This window comes from Prionailurus bengalensis, chromosome B1 (assembly GCF_016509475.1).
Source record: "Prionailurus bengalensis isolate Pbe53 chromosome B1, Fcat_Pben_1.1_paternal_pri, whole genome shotgun sequence".
Taxonomy (NCBI): domain Eukaryota; kingdom Metazoa; phylum Chordata; class Mammalia; order Carnivora; family Felidae; genus Prionailurus; species Prionailurus bengalensis.
In genome coordinates, this window is record NC_057344.1 from 50,052,538 (window position 1) to 50,069,029 (window position 16,492).

Sequence of the window (16,492 nt, forward strand, 5' to 3'; positions counted from 1 at the left end):
GAATTTTGATCTACTAGGAATTTATCCTGGTATGAGATATGGTGTGGCTTCAGTGCTATTTTTTTTCCAAATACCTAACTAGAATCCACTTACTGAATAATTCATCTTTTCCAGATGATTTGAAATATCACATGTAATAAATAGTAAAACTATGCTTCCAGTATACACAATTATAGCTCAATTCTACTTATTTCTTATTTATTTATTTTTAATGTTTATTTTTTGAGAGAGAGAATGCAAGTGGGGTAAGGGCAGAGAGAGACAGGGAGACACAGAATCTGAAGCAGGCACCAGGCTCTGAGCTGTCAGCACAGAGCCTGATGTGGGCCTCGAACCCACAAATTGCTAGATCATGACCTGAGCTAAAGTCAGATGCTTAACTAACTGAGCCACTCAGGGGCCCCTACATATTTCTTTTCTCTTTCAGTTTAGACTTGTGTGTTCTTCTATATGAACTTTAGAATCATCCTGTTTAATTCCCAGGTAACTCTGTTGGTATTTTTATTAGACTTGTGTTAAATTTAATGGCTAAATCAAGGAGAATTTGCATTTTTATAATAGTGATTGTTTCTAGCAAAGAACATGTTTTAAGAGGAGTATATTTTAAAGTTCTTCCAATATGTCACTCATTTTTCTTATTAAATTTATTCCTTCCTAGTTGTTTAGCTTTTTTTTTTTTTTAAAACTGTGTTTGTACTTGTTTGCTAAGGCTGCCATAACAGTATACTATAGACTAGGCAGTTTAAACAACAAAAATTTATTTTCTCACAGTTCTGGAGGCTGGAAGTCCAAGATCAAGGTATCAGCAGGGTTGGTTTCCTCTGAGAACTCTCTCTTTGTTTTGTGGATGATCACCCTCTTACCATTTCCTCACATGGCCTTTTCTAGTAGTCTTTTTTCTTTTTTAATATGGTCTTTTCTCACATGGTGCATCCTTGGTGTGTAGGTGTCCAAATTTCTTCTTGTGAGGACACGGGTCAGATTTGTTTAGGACCCATCCATATGACCTCATGTAACCTTAATTATCTCTTTAAAGACTCTATCTCCAAATGAGTCATCTTATGAGGTACTGAGAGTTAAGACTTCAACATATGAATTTTAGGGCCTCTTTTTTTGCCTACTAACAGATTGATTGTTATGTATGTATATATGAAAGTGATTTCTGTATTTTACCTTGTACCTTGCCACCTTGCTTATGATTTGTAATAATTTTTACCTTTCTCTTAGTTTTTCCAGGTATAAAATTATATTACTTATAAATAATAATTTTATCTCCTTTATAGTTTCTATACTCACAATTTGTTTCTTTGGTTGCAATCTGTTAGAACTGTTGAAACAAGGCTAAGAGTGGTGGTATAGTACATATTCTTCTTGTATTCCTGACGTTAATGAGAATATTTAGTGGCTTCTGGCATTCCCATTAAGCATGATACTTTTAGATTGAGATAGAGTTATTAAAAAAATTTTTTTAACGTTTATTTTATTTTTGAGAGACAAAGAGCAGGAGCAGGACAGGGTCAGAGAGAAAAGGAGACACAGAATCCAAAGCAGGCTCCAGGCTCTGAGCTGTCAGCACAGAGCCCCACGTGGGGCTCAAACTCAAACCGTGAGATCATGACCTGAGCTAAGGTTGGGTGCTTAACGGACTGAGCCACCCAGGTGCCTCGAGATAGTTATTTTGTTACTTTAAGAACTTATTCATCATCTCCATATTTTATTATAACTTTTTAAAAAACAAAAACGGATGTTCAATTTATCAAATGCCTTTGGCTTACATGAAAATGATTATGTATATTTTTCCTTTGATCCAGTGTGTTGAATTTATAAATTGGTTTCCTATTGAACCATCTTTGTATTTTTGTATTTTGTATTTTGGTGATGGCATATTCTTTGAATTTGCTGTTGGATTCTGTTTGCATAAAAATTCATAAATGATACATATAGTTTTATTGTTTTATAGAGTCTGTTGAGTTAGGTACAATTTTATGCTTGCTTGTGGAATCAGTTAATATTTTACTATCATCTGTTTGAATTAATTTTCAAGTTTATTTGAATGGAATTGAGCAAATAATCTCTTAAAGCTATTTTAGTTTTGTTCTCTTTTTCTTAATGTTTATTTATTTTGAGAGAGAGAGCATGTGCAAGCAGGGGAGAGGCAGAGAGGAAGAGAGAGAATTCCAAGAGAATCCCTCCCCCCAACACAGGTCTCAATCTCGCAAATTACACGAGCTCATGACCTGAGCCAAAAGCAAGAGGTTGATGCCTAACTGACTGAGCCACCCAGGTGCCCCATTTTTGTTCTTATTGTAGCTGTGTGAATGCAGGCATGTGCATGTGTATTTGCTGTTTTCTTCCCTTTGTTTGTTTCTTCTATTTTTATTAGTTTCTGTTCCTTAGTTTACTTTATTGATAATATAGTTAACATTCCTAGTTAGTCATTGATCTATTAAGGTGAATACAGTTCTTGTTCTGCAGAAATTTTAAGTTTTTAGTAATCAAAACTGTCAGTCTTTTCCTCTTATGGCTTCTTTCATGTTACTTTTTAATTTTTTTTTTTAAATATTTATTTTGAGAGAGAGCACATGAGCAGGGGGAAGGGCAGAGAGAGAGAGAAGAAAGAGTCTGAAGCAGGGATGGAGTCTGACGTGGCTGCAATCTCACAAATTGTAAGATCATGGCCTGAGCCAAAATCAAGAGTAGGTCGCTTAACTGAGCCACCAGGTGCCCCTTAGTGTTACTTTTTTTTAAATGGCCTTCTGCACCATCATTATAAAAATGTTCATTCTTTTCATACTTTTATGATTTATTGTAATCCGCCTAGAATTTCCTTTTCTTATATGAAGTGACATCTAAATTATTTTGTTTCCAGATGGATTGCCAACCATCCCAACACTATTTATTAAACAATATATGATCTTTTCCCCCATTTATTTGAAATACTTTTATTATATACTAAACTTTCAACATTCTATGAAAAATCCTATTGCTCTTTTTGGATTGTACCAAGTTTATAGGATTAATTTGGGGGATAATTGAATTGATATCTTTAAAACATTGCGTGTTTGCATGTAGAAACATGAACTGTTTATGTACTTCAGTTTTTCTCTGTGTCCTTTGATAGAGTTTTATCATTTTCTTTGTATTTCTTGCTAGGTTTATTTCTAGATATTTTTTTAGTTTTTGTTTGCATTATAAATGAAATTGTTTTCATTATGTTTCTTCTCTGGTTATTGATGGTATATAAGAAAACATTTGATTTTTGTTGATCTTACCTAACTTAGTTACTGAACCCTTTGATTCTCTTGGATTTTCTGGATAGTCTTTTGTCTCCTTGTTCCCAATATTTACAGTGTTTTTTTGTGTGTGTGTTGCTTCTGGCACGGCATCTTATTGAACTGACAAGAACTTCTGGAATGGTAGCCTTATTCTTTATAGCACCAAAGGACAAAACTAGGACAGGTGGCCAGAATAGCTGGAAGAGGGGGTGCCTGGGTGGCTCATTTGGTTAAGCGTCTGACTTCGACTCAGGGCATGATCTTGTGGTTTGTGAGTTCAAGCCCCACGTCGAGCTCTGTGCTGACAGCTCAGAGCCTAGAGCCTGTTTCCGATTCTGTGTCTCCCTCTCTCTGTGACCCTCCCCTGTTCATGCTCTGTCAATTATAAATAAACATTTAAAAAATTAAAAAAAAAAAAAAAGAATAGCTAGAAGAGGGAAGTGGGAAGGAGCAAGCTTGTATTTTATCATCAATACCACTGTCTAATTATATTCATACAATAACTAGGTTGAAAGCAAATTAATTTGTTAGGTAAAGAATAAGACTAGATGACTTCTAAGTCTTAATGATAGTTGAGAGTATAAAGAGAGAATTAAGGAGTGACTTTAAGAACTCTTGTATAGAGGGTAGTGGGGGCGCAAAGGGTAGAAGAACAGGAGTAGGAAGTCAAGAAGAAAGTAATGAAAGTGAGAATGTAATGCCTTATTAGGAGAATAATCATGACTATACAGTGTTCTAGAAGCCAGGGGAGATAAAAGTTTTGTAAAATGTGAGATAGTCATTAATAACTGATGCTACATAGAAGTATTAAGAAAAAGTGAAACAGGGATGTCTGGCTGGCTCAGTTGGTAGACCATGCAACTGATCTTGATCTTGGGGTTGTGAGTTCAAGCTCCACATTGGGTATAGAGATTACTTAAAAATAAAATCTTAAACAACAACAAGCCGTTGTATTTTTTAATGAGGAGGTTATTTGTGATCTGCTTTAGCGTCTCCATCTGCTTCTTAATTATAGTTCTTAACTATTCAGTAGTTTCTTTAATTTGTATTTTCATTTAGATTATCAGCTTGATGGAAACATTAATCAAACCTTACATCTGTTTTATAAGTCTCATGGGACTTTGAAAAGAATTATTCTTAGAGTGGTGGATGATCTATAAATATTTGCTGTTTGATTTTTAGGTAAATCCTAAAGGAATCACACCTTAGTTCTAAGTTATAATTGTAATATAAGTTCTATGTTTTGAGCTTACCAGGCTACTATAATAAACATAAACATAAAATCTAAACATAAACATAAAATCAATTACAGATAAAACATAACAAAATTTCTAAATGAAATCAATATAAAAGACAAAATAAACTGATTTATATAATAGAAATGCAAACTGATGACCAGTGATTAAAAACATGGGCCTACTCAACTTCAGGTATGAAGTAGCCAGAGGTGATTTGGTGTTCAGTTTCTGGGGAGTATTGAAAAGCAAAAGTATCACATGGAAGTCAGAGGACCAGAACTAGGCTCACTGGTTAAAAATAAGAATTGGTGCACCAGTTGGTTAAGTGGACAGCTCTTCATTTCAGTTCAGGTCATGATCTCATGGTTCATGAGATCAAGCCCTATGTTGGGTTCCGCACTGACAATGCAGAGCCTACTTGGGACTCTCTCCCTTTCTCTCTCTGCCTCTTCCCTGCTCACACTGCCTCTCTCTCTTTCTCAAAATAAATAAATAAACATTAAAAAAAAAAAAAGGAATTGGAAATGGGGCTTCCCTGCTCCTGAAAGGAAGTTTGTATAGTGGTACCACCTGTCCCTTGAAGCTGTAGTTAATATAAAAATATTATCTAGAGATGTGGGAGAGCGCCAGCACAGCCTTAAGACATTCAATATTTAAGCCAAACTGTAATGACTCCATACCTGAATCTCCAGTAACCAATAGTACACAACCTGGTTTTTGATGAGGTTCCTGTGGGCACTGGTGAAGACAAACCAAAAGCCATAAGACAGGGTGAGATGAGGGAGAGAGGAAGGGAGAGAGAGAGAGAAAATTCTCACTCAAGATCTGCAAACTAAAATCCCAAAGCACAATTTTAAAAAAAAGGCCAAACTTAGAAAGCATCTAACAAAATCAACAATCAGAAGATGGATTTGCTCCCAGATGAAATGAAAGTAGTAAGATAATTTTTTAAAGACTTAAGAATAAGAATGTTTAGGATTCTCCAAAAGATAAATAATATAAACCATTTTAAAAGAATAAGAAATTATAAGTCAGCAGAAATGAAATAATAATAGACAAATAAGAACCAATTTTAAGACATCTTAGAATTGAATTTATGAAAATTAAATCAGTAGATAGAATGAACCCTAACATAAGACATGGTTGAAGAGGGAATTAGGGAAGAAGAAAGTTATTCTCAAGAGTTCACCCAGAATACAGAATATAGAGAGACATACAATAGTAAATAATTATGTAATATAGTTAAGAAACATGAAAAATAAGGATTGAGGAATTTCAGTATACATCTAATGGGAGTTCTAGAAGAAGAGGCCATAAGAATGGCTAAGAAGCAGTAACCAAAGACCTAATGTCTGAAAATTCTCCAGAAATGAAAACTTGGGTCCTTACATTAAAAGTACATTCTGCATACTAAGTAGAAGAAATAAAAATCACAATGAGAAACATTCAGTGCAAATACAAAGTGAAAAGGATAAAGAAAAACTTAAAAGCTGCCAGAGAGAGGAAATAAATCTCTAAAACATTATCAGTTAACCTTCTCAACAGAAACAATAGAAACTAGAAGGCAATGAACTAATGTTTTTAAAACGCTGAGAGAAACTTTACCCATCTATACCACCATTCAAGATTGAGGGCAAAATAAAGACATTTCAGGCAAAGACTAAAATAATTTCTTGCTGGCATACCCTATCTGTAAGAATTTCTAAACGTCATCCTTTAGCAAGAAGAAAAGGGAATCCAAAGGTAGGCATAGGGTGTAATTTTGACAAAAAAGACTATTGTCTTTAGTATAACTAAAGATAATAAAAATAATTATTTTTGTAAAGGTTGCTTTGAATTTCTGGAAAATAATCTAAAGTGTGCTAGGAGTATTCAAAAAGATGAAGGTGCTGATCATTTTAGCTATAATTTTTTTTAATAAAATGAAGTATATTTTCTAAATGTATGTGTTTATTGAGCACCTACTATGTGCTGGCACTGGTCTAGATTCTGGGGATAAAACAGTGGAGAAAATAATCTCTTCATGGAGTGTATATTTTAGTGGAAGTAAACTGTATACTGCTTAAAAGAAACAGTATAACCCAAACAGACAGACTTGAATACATTGGTAGACAGGAAAGGATGCACCTGGAAAATCTATTGCTGTGATGAAGTGAAAAGCTGATGTGACAATATTAATCTCAGATAAAATACAGTTTAAGGTGAAGAGCATTAATAAGCAAAATGAGCAACTAGAGCATTATTGAATTTACATAACATCTAACAGAGGCTTGAAAGTGAAAACTGACAGGATTCGAAGAAAACTGATGAGTCCCCGGTTATAATAGATTTTGGCATACCTCTATTAAAACAGGTGAACAGAAAATTGAATGTATAGAAAATTTGAACGACAGAACTAATTGATATAGTACACAGAGGAGATTTTGTACCCAACAGAGAGTATGTGCTATTTTCGAGTACACAAGGAATACTTAGAAAAATCGTGTCCTAAATCACAAAGGAAGTCTCCAAAATTTAAGGTAACCAGAATAATATAGACCATGTTCTCTAACCACAATAATTAAAATTGAAACCAACAATAAAAAGAGACTTTTAAAAACTCATATCAATAGAAACTAGAAAATGTACTTACAGATAACTCATAGGTTGAAGAGGAAGCTTGAAAACAGCCAGCAGGTAGGTAGAAGGAAGGGCTATAAAAGATATGCACAAAAACTAATAAAATGGAGGGGGGGGATTAATACTTCCCTAATTTTATATTGTAATGATCAATGATAGGACTAACAGAATTGGCCAAGAAGAATATAGGTATTATATTTGAGGCTCTATTCCTATTCATGGCTTATTTTCTACATTAATAATCTTTTTCTTTAGAAGATACCATTGTGAGCTAATAAGAAAAATATAGGACTCAAAATACAAAATAGAAACTTAGTTGAAGAGTGTGTATCTTTTACATATAACAAAATTAACTGTAGAACTATGTAAGTGAAAATATCAAATTGTAGAATTACTTTACTGTTGTTTATTTAAAGGATTTATAATGGCCTTTGATAGAAAGTTCTTTCTATATATTTAAGGTATTTTTCTTTCTCTTCTTGTAGGTTACTCAAATGAGTCGTCCAGACCTGATTCTCTTTCTGATGAAATACCTGATGGCTCTCATAGTTGGTATTCCCTCCATTTTTTGGGTTGGAAGCAAAAAGACATGCTTTGAATGGGCCAGTTTTTTTCATGGTCGTAGGAAAAAAGAGTAAGTTGAAATTATCACAGTGTTCACAAACCTCATATTCACATAAAAGTTTTACGTTGCTTATGTTAAAACACTTTGGATTTGGAGGATGTATTTCGACATGATTATAACCTCAGCTGCTACTACTTAGCACAGTAGCGTGTCAAAATTAAAAGCTAAAAGTTTATTCTGACAACGTAGCCAAGTAGAACCAGACTTGAGGTCTATGCCTTACTAATTCAGAATATTTGAGAGAAAGCCAATCTTATTTTCAGAAATTTAAATTTTAACTAAAATTAACAAATTAATGCTTTTATGTATATTATTATTTGATCTTCTCAGTATTCTTGTGAGGGCTGGTATGTATTATTTCTGTGTTACAGATGAGAATACTGACACAGAGAGGTTAAATGCTTTGGCCAAAATCACAGGTATTAGGTTAGACTTTCCTTTCAGTTGCCCATTGTTCTTCCAAGTATACCAGAAATGATACAAAGAGATAACATGTGGGGCGCCTGGGTGGCGCAGTCGTCGGTTAAGCGTCCGACTTCAGCCAGGTCACGATCTCGCGGTCCGGGAGTTCGAGCCCCGCATCGGGCTCTGGGCTGATGGCTCGGAGCCTGGAGCCTGTTTCCGATTCTGTGTCTCCCTCTCTCTCTGCCCCTCCCCCGTTCATGCTCTGTCTCTCTCTGTCCCAAAAATAAATAAACGTTGAAAAAAAAAAAAGAGAGATAACATGTTATTCCATTATGATAAAGTATATGTTAAAGCCAAAATAGATGATATTAAATGCATTATAAAATGATAATGAAATACATTAAAGAAATTATTTTAAATCATTGTTGGCCACACTGCATATTAGAATGTCATGGTAAAATATATTTACAGCATCTTTAATCATAAAGCAAAAGGAAAACAAGACTACAGTATTCACAAAGGAACAAATCATTTCAAACTTTTATTCAGTCTAAATCTTACATGTATACTATACCTGAATTATCACAAATTCTAAGTTGAGTCTGTATGCTTATGATTTTACCTAAACTAAGGTCCACGGAAAATGGGTTTTGGGAGAAGGTTTGTGAAGCTCTTAAGGTTATATTTAAAATGTTGTGCCTTGGGGTGCCTGTGTGGCTCAGTCGGTTGAGTATCGACTTTGGCTCAGGTCATGATCTCATAGCTCGTGTGTTCAAGCCCTGAGATGGGCTCTGTGCTGACAGCTCAGAGCCTGGAGCCTGCTTTGGATTCTGTGTCTCCCTCTCTCTCTCTGCCCCTCCCCAACTCACACTCCGTCTCTCTCAAAATAAATAAACACTAAAAAAAATTTTTTTAATGTTGTGCCATACATGGGTTAATGTACTTTTCCCATACAACTTAAAATGCCTCATTAACAAAATCTGTATTTTCTTAAGTACAGTAATTAGGTGTTACTATTACACAGATTAGATTGAGATAAAAATGCACAGTTTTAAAATGTACATTTCTGGGGCGCCTGGGTGGCGCAGTCGGTTAAGCGTCCGACTTCAGCCAGGTCACGATCTCACGGTCCGGGAGTTCGAGCCCCGCGTCAGGCTCTGGGCTGATGGCTCGGAGCCTGGAGCCTGTTTCCGATTCTGTGTCTCCCTCTCTCTCTGCCCCTCCCCCGTTCATGCTCTGTCTCTCTCTGTCCCAAAAATAAATAAACGTTGAAAAAAAAAATTTTTAAATGTACATTTCTTATTACTATATCTGAGACTGCTACTAGTGATATCAGATAATGCATTTCTCCTTTAAGTAACAGTTTCACAGAGCAGAGAAGGAAAGAAGGGGAAAGAGTTATTCAACAATAACAACAAAAACCTATTTCCTGGGCATTCATTTTTTAAGAAAGTCTTTATAGAATGCTTACTATGTGCCATGAACTATGTTGCAACACCAGGGATGCAGCAGCAAACAAATAGGCTGAGTCCCTGCTTTCATGGAATATCTGTCCCTATGGGATTTACTGTGATTTATCTGTATATTCTTTGACATTTTTAAATATATTTTAATCACACTAAGAGACAATACTGAGGAAAGGTCTTGTATTAAACATTTCTGGTCACCTCTGGACCTTATACAAACAGTTCTGTAATAGGGTTATATTAGAAAGTCTAGGTAGAACTAAACCCAAGCTACTCTTATGGAGAATTATCTTAATTATTTGGGGGATCCTGGTTGGGCCAGAATCATTTTGAAACTGGTCAGAACTCCCAAGACCCTTCTATTTGGTTTTCTGTGACCATGGATCCCCACCTAACAAAGCCATTGTAATCCTCCAAGCCAGGACTGTGCCCTGGGCTAGAGGGCAGCTCCTTATGCTGGAGCTCAAGGGTGTGAGCATCCCATAGCTATTTCTAGCATGTGTCTTCTACTTTAGCCTTGAGAAATAACTGTAAAGATATCGTAATAATGGTTACCAATTAATTGAGCACATTTAATATTCTAAGCACTGTTCTAAACATTTTATATATTACTAAACCATTTAATCCTTCAAATAGCCTTGTAAGAAAGATCATCATTTTGCAAATAAGGAAACTGAGGCATGGATTCAGGGTTTCATAGTGAATGCTAGAATTGAGATTCAGAACCAAGCATTCTGACTCTAGGCTCTAGTCTTTGCTCTCAACCTCTTTGTTATGTACTGTGCTACAAAGAGACTAGTTTCTAAAATTGTGCTAATCAAATTAGTGTTTTCCCTCTAAGTGAAGCCACACTTAAGGTTGTGCTTATACTAGTAATGCTGACACTGATTGAAATATTTTTAGAAATCTTCTTTTGGAATTATCTGGATCATGTCACCTAATTTCTCTGTAAAATGAGGGGACAAACCTTTACCATTTCAAGGTGGATTAAATTTTTGTCATAACCAGATGTCAGTTTGAACCAATTTTTAAAAATAAGTTTAGAAAATAAAGTCAGCAATCAAGACTGACTTGGGATTTATGAATATATGAGTAGGGCCTCTGATGAAGGAGAAACAAATACTGTTTGTTTTTTTCAGCTATCTTTGACTTGTTCTTTCTTCTATCCAGTTTTTGACACTTTGTTTCCAGGGTGTGTGTGTGTGTGTGTGTCTGTCTGTCTGTCTGCCTCTCTCTCTGTCTGTCTCTCTCACACACACACACAGACACACACACACACATATGTGTTATGTTTTATCATTAAGTTTGATCCTCGACTGTTGGTTTTATTGCGTGACTTTTGGAAGTTCTCTAATCCTTTAGAACCTCAGATTTTTCATCTATAAAATAGAGATCACAGTATTTATTCTTAATAGATACCTATTCATAACAGATAACTCATACTCTCTTAGAGATATCCTCTTAGGACATTGATCTCCATAATAAAATAAAAACATTATTAAGAAGGATCAAAGGAGAGTGTATGTAAAATACCTGGCACAGTGTGGGTACTCAACAGATATTTGCCTTCCTTTAGCCCTTTTACCTCACTGCTAAAACAGTAACAGTAACAACAATCCTTTTGTAATCTGAAAACTTAGAATATATGCACTCTTTTAAAAAAATTTTTATTCATTCATTTTCATTTTTTTTTAATTTTATTCATTTTTATTTTGAGAGAGAGAGAGAGAGAGACCAAGCATGAGCAAGGGATGGGGGAGACAGAGGGGGACACAAAGAATCCGAATCAGGCTCCAGGCTCTGAGCTGTCAGCACAGAGCCCCACATGAACCCATGGCTCGAGCCCCACAGCTCGAACCCATGAACTGCGAGATCATGACCTGATTTGAAGTCAGACGCTTAACTGACTGAGCCACCCAGGCGCCCCTAGAATATATGCACTTTGTTAATGTATGATCCAATCTTTATATGTTAGAGTTTTGGGTTTTTTTCATGAAATTGTTTATCTAATTTTAATTTAAACGTCTGATTCTCATAGTTGCTTGTTTACATAAACTGACACTGATCTTTGCAACTATTTCACTGGCTCTTCTTATCAGTTTAATTACTGCTTTGTTTATCATCATAAATAAATGTTTTTAACCTTCCATAGCAGTTAAAAACTTTTGCTCTTGACAGTAATTCATCTCCTTAGTTTTTTTTTCCTTAAGGCTTTAATATATCCGGTAGTTAATTTTATGTTCACTTAATTTTTCATATGTTTTGTTTAATTATGACCAATCATGTTTAATCTAGCACTGAACAACTGCTTTACCATAAAACCAACTTGTAGCCTGAAAACAACTGTTGTAAGTTACAAGTTCAAGAAATAGCTGTGTTACAGTGAGGCCTCTGATACATCCATAAACCATGCAAGAACAAATTTCTCTACTTTATTATAAAATCTTTTATAATATTTCAGTGTGATTGAGAATCAAATTTCTTTTTTTTTAAGTTTATTTATTTATTTATTTTGAGAAAGAGAGAGAGAGAGAGAGAGAGAGAGAGAGAGAGAGAGAGAGAATCCCAAGCAAGCTCTGTGCTCCTCTGGCTCACAGACTGTGAGATCATAACCTGAGCTGACATCAAGAGTTGGACACTTAACTGACTGAGCCACCCAGGCACTCCTAGAATTATAAACTTCTTTAATTGAAAGGAACCTTTTAGAAATGATAAAATTGTATAGCTTCATTTCATAGATGACAAAAATGAAAGAAAGGGAATAATGACTTGCTTAAGATCGTGTATTTATTGAACTAAAATCCTGATTTCCTTATTTTGATGCAGGCTTCTTTCCATCATACCACTTTAGAGTACAGATTGATAGGGATTTTTGTTGTATTCTTTCCTCTGTCAAGGATGTTACCTTATATCTCTGCTAAAGACATTATTTGAAGAGCAATTAATTTCAAGAATAATGTCAGTATGTCACAAAAGTGTTGTTTATTGGTCTATGGGAATGTTAGTCTGTATCTTAAACTTAGTATTTTGTTTTCTAGGATAGTGAATGAGAGCCGACAGGTACTACAGGAACCTGATTTTGCTCAGTCTCTCCTGAGGGATCCAAATACTCCTATTATAAGAAAATCAAGGGGAACTTCCACTCAAGGAACATCCACACATGCTTCTTCAACCCAGCTTGCTATGGTGGATGATCAGAGAAGCAAAGCAGGGAGTGTCCACAGCAAAGTAAGCAGCTACCACGGCAGTCTCCACAGATCCCGTGATGGCAGGTGAGTTTTTTTGGAAGATTAGTTTATTTCATAAGTTGAATTAGTCACACATCTTAAGAATGAAGAGTAGCCAAATCTGAAATAGAAGTTGGACATCATTTGTATTTTTTTAAAAAAATTTTAATTGAAGTATAATTAACATAGAGTGTTATATTACTTTCAGGTGTACAATATAATGATTCAACAGTTCTCTACATTATTCAGTGCTCATCATAAAAACTATAGTCTTAATCCCATTTGTCTGTTTCACCCATCTTAAAGAATTTAAGAATCTTTTTTTGTCTCTTTTTTTCTTTGTTCATTTATTTTGCTTCTTAAATTCCAAATGTAATGTGAGTGAAATCATATGGTATTTGTCTTTTTCTGTCTGACTTATTTTACTTAGCATTATACCCTCTAGGTTTATCCATGTTGTCACCGATGGCAAGATCTTTTTTATGGCTGAGAGTAATGCTACCCCCTTTTATTTTTTAAAGTTTATTTATTTATTTTGAGAGAGAGAGAGGAAGGTTGAGCGGGAGGAGAGAGAGAGAGAGAGAGAGAGAGAGAGAGAGAGAGAGATAAAATGAATCCCAAGCAGGCTCTACACTCTGCATGGAGACTGACATGGGGCTTGATCCCACAAATGAGATCATGACCTGAGCCAATATCAAGAGTTGGATGCTTAACCAACTGAGCCACCCAGGTGCCCGTATTCCCTTTTTTATATATACCACATCTTTTTTTTTTTTTAAGTTTATTCATTTTTGAGAGAGAGAGAGAGAGAGACGGAGCATGAGCAGGGAAGGGACAGAGAGAAAGAGAGGGAGACAACAGAATCCGAAGCATGCTCCAGGCTTGGAGCTGTCAGCACAGAGTCCAACTCGGGCATTGAACCCATGAACCATGAGATCATGACCTGAGCCAAAGTCAGACACTTAACCGACTGAGCCACCCAGGCGCCCCTATATACCACATCTTATTTATCCATTCATATATGGGTGGACATTTGGGTTGCTTCCATATCTTAACTATTGTAAATAACGCTGCAGTAAACATAAGGGTGCATGTATCTTTTCAAACTCGTGTTTTCATTTTCTTTTGGTAAATACCCACTAGTGGGATTACTGGATCGTATAGTAATTCTATTTTACATTTTGTGGGGAACCTCCATACCGTTTTCCACAGTAGCTGCACCAGTTTGCATTCCCACCAATAATGCACTAAAGTTCCTTTTTCTCTACATCTGCACCAACATTTGTTATTTTGTGCCTTTTTTATTTTAGTCATTCTGACAGGCATGTAGTGATATCTCATGGTTTTGATTTGTATTTCCCTGATGATTAGTGATGTTGAGCATCTTTTCATGTGTCTGTTGGCCATCTATGTATCTTCTTTGGGAAAATGTCTAATCAGGTCCTCTGTTCATTTTTTAATTGGATTATTCGTTTTTCTGGTATTGACTTGTGTAAGTTCTTGATATATTTTAGATACTAACTCCTTATTGGATATATCATTTGCAAATATCTTCTCCCACTCAGTAGGTTGCCTTGTTGCTTATTGACAGTTTCCTTCACTGTGCAAAAGCTTTTTATTTTGGTGTAGTCCCAATAGTTTAATTTTGCTTTTGTTTCCCTTGCCTGAGGAGACAGATCTAGAAAAATGTTTCTCTGGCCTATGTTCAAAACATCCAAATTGGTACTGAAGAATAAAACTTAACACTATGTGCAGATGACATGATGGTATATAGAGAAAACCCTAAAGACTCCACCAGAAAACTGTAAGAACTGATAAATGAATTCAGTAAAGTCATAGGATAGAAAATTAATATACAGAAATCTATTGCATTTCTTTACATTAATAATGAAGTAGCAGAAAGAGAAATTAAAAAAAAATCGCATTTACAACAGCACCAAAAATAATTAAATACCTAAGAATAAATCAAAGAGGCAAAAGACCTATATTCTGAAAACTATATAACATTGATGAAATAAATTAAAGAGGACATAACAAATGGAAAAATATTCCATGATTAAGTTTTGGAAGAACCAATATTATTAAAATGTCCATACTACCCAAAACAATCTACAGATTTAATGCAATCTTTGTTAAAATACCAACAGCAGTTTTCACAGAACTAGATCAAATAATCCTAAAATTTGAGTGGAATCACAAAAGTTCTGAATAACCAAAGCAGTCTTGAGAAGGAAGAACAAAGTTGTAGGTAGCATAATCCCAGATTTCACAATATACTATAAAGCTGTAGTAATCAAAACAAGATGGTACTAGGACAAAAATAGACACATCAATAGTCCAAAAATAAACCCACACATATGTGGTCAATTAATCTATGACAAAGGAGGCAAGAATATACAATGGAGAACAGACAGTCTCTTCAACAAATGGTGTTGGGAAAACTGGACTTTTTGTAATAGGCAAAAGAATGAAACTGGACCACTTTCTTACACCATACACAAAAATAAATTCAAAATGGGTGAAAGACCTAATGTGAGACCTGAAACCATAAAATTCCTAGAAGTTGGACATTATTAAGCTTTTAAACTTTGCTAGGTACGGTTGCCCTGGATTATGTGCATCAGACTTAAAGCCGCTCAGAGGAGTTTAGAATTTAGACCTGATGCAGTAAGCAAATAATGGAGGCATTGAAGGGTTTTGAGCAGGGAGAAGGTCAGGGTGAAAGTGGATATTTTAGTAAGATATATTTAGCAAGCAATTACAGAATGCATACTATGTTAAACACTATGCTAGACTCTGGGAATAAGATGATTTAGGTATAATCTTTGTTCTTAATAAGCTCAAGAAAGATAGTGTAGTCAGTATTAGTGCTGTAGTTAAAAACATGAGGTCTGGAATGAAAATCCTCGGTTTCCTCATTTGTACAATGGAAATAGAAATATCTGCCCCTTTAGGAATGTTGTAAAGAGTAAATGAGATAATATGGGTAATTGCTTGGAACAGTACTTATCTCAGTAGATACCTGATATCAACTTCTGTTACTGTAAATGAACAAGTAAAGTAAAATATAAATATGATGGCAGAGTACAGAACTTGGCAAACTTTTTCTATAAAAAGCCACTTAGTACATATTTTAGGCTTTGTGGGTTGAGCACACGGTCTCTGTTGCAACTATTCATTTCTGTTGTAGCATGAAAGTAGCCATAGAAAATGTGTACAGTCAAATGGAAACAGCTTTTCCTTTTTATTTATTTGTTTTTCAATTAAGCTTTATTTATAGAAATAGGAAGAGCCAGAGTTGGCCACTGAGCCAGTTTGCCAACCCATTTTGTAGGAGCAGTAGTGGCATGGAGGAGGGAGTGAATCTGGTCAGGGAAAGGGTCAGATAGCTTCACAGAGAATCTTTGAGAGAAGGCTGGATGTGTTTTTTCAAATTAGATGATGGAGACACCAGAATTAGAAACTTCTTAGGACTTGGGGCCTGGGTGGCTCAGTTGGTTAAGCTCCGACTTGGACTCAGATCATGATCTCATGGTTTGTGAGTTCGAGCCCTGCATTGGGCTCTCTGCTCTCAGCGCATAGCTGGCTTTGGATCTTCTGCTCCCTCTCTCTGTGCCCCTGCCCCACTCATGCACGT

General features: G+C 35.4%; 1 protein-coding gene across 1 annotated transcript in view; it reads left to right on the top strand.

The window, feature by feature from the left end:
• FZD3 (frizzled class receptor 3) overlaps nucleotides 1-16,492 on the top strand; it is a 105,034-nt gene that overhangs the window by 70,303 nt on the left and 18,239 nt on the right. The window contains exons 5-6 of the mRNA XM_043564994.1: nucleotides 7,618-7,766; nucleotides 12,667-12,900. Coding sequence (XP_043420929.1) covers nucleotides 7,618-7,766; nucleotides 12,667-12,900 — 383 coding nt within the window. The remainder of the gene's footprint in view (nucleotides 1-7,617; nucleotides 7,767-12,666; nucleotides 12,901-16,492) is intronic.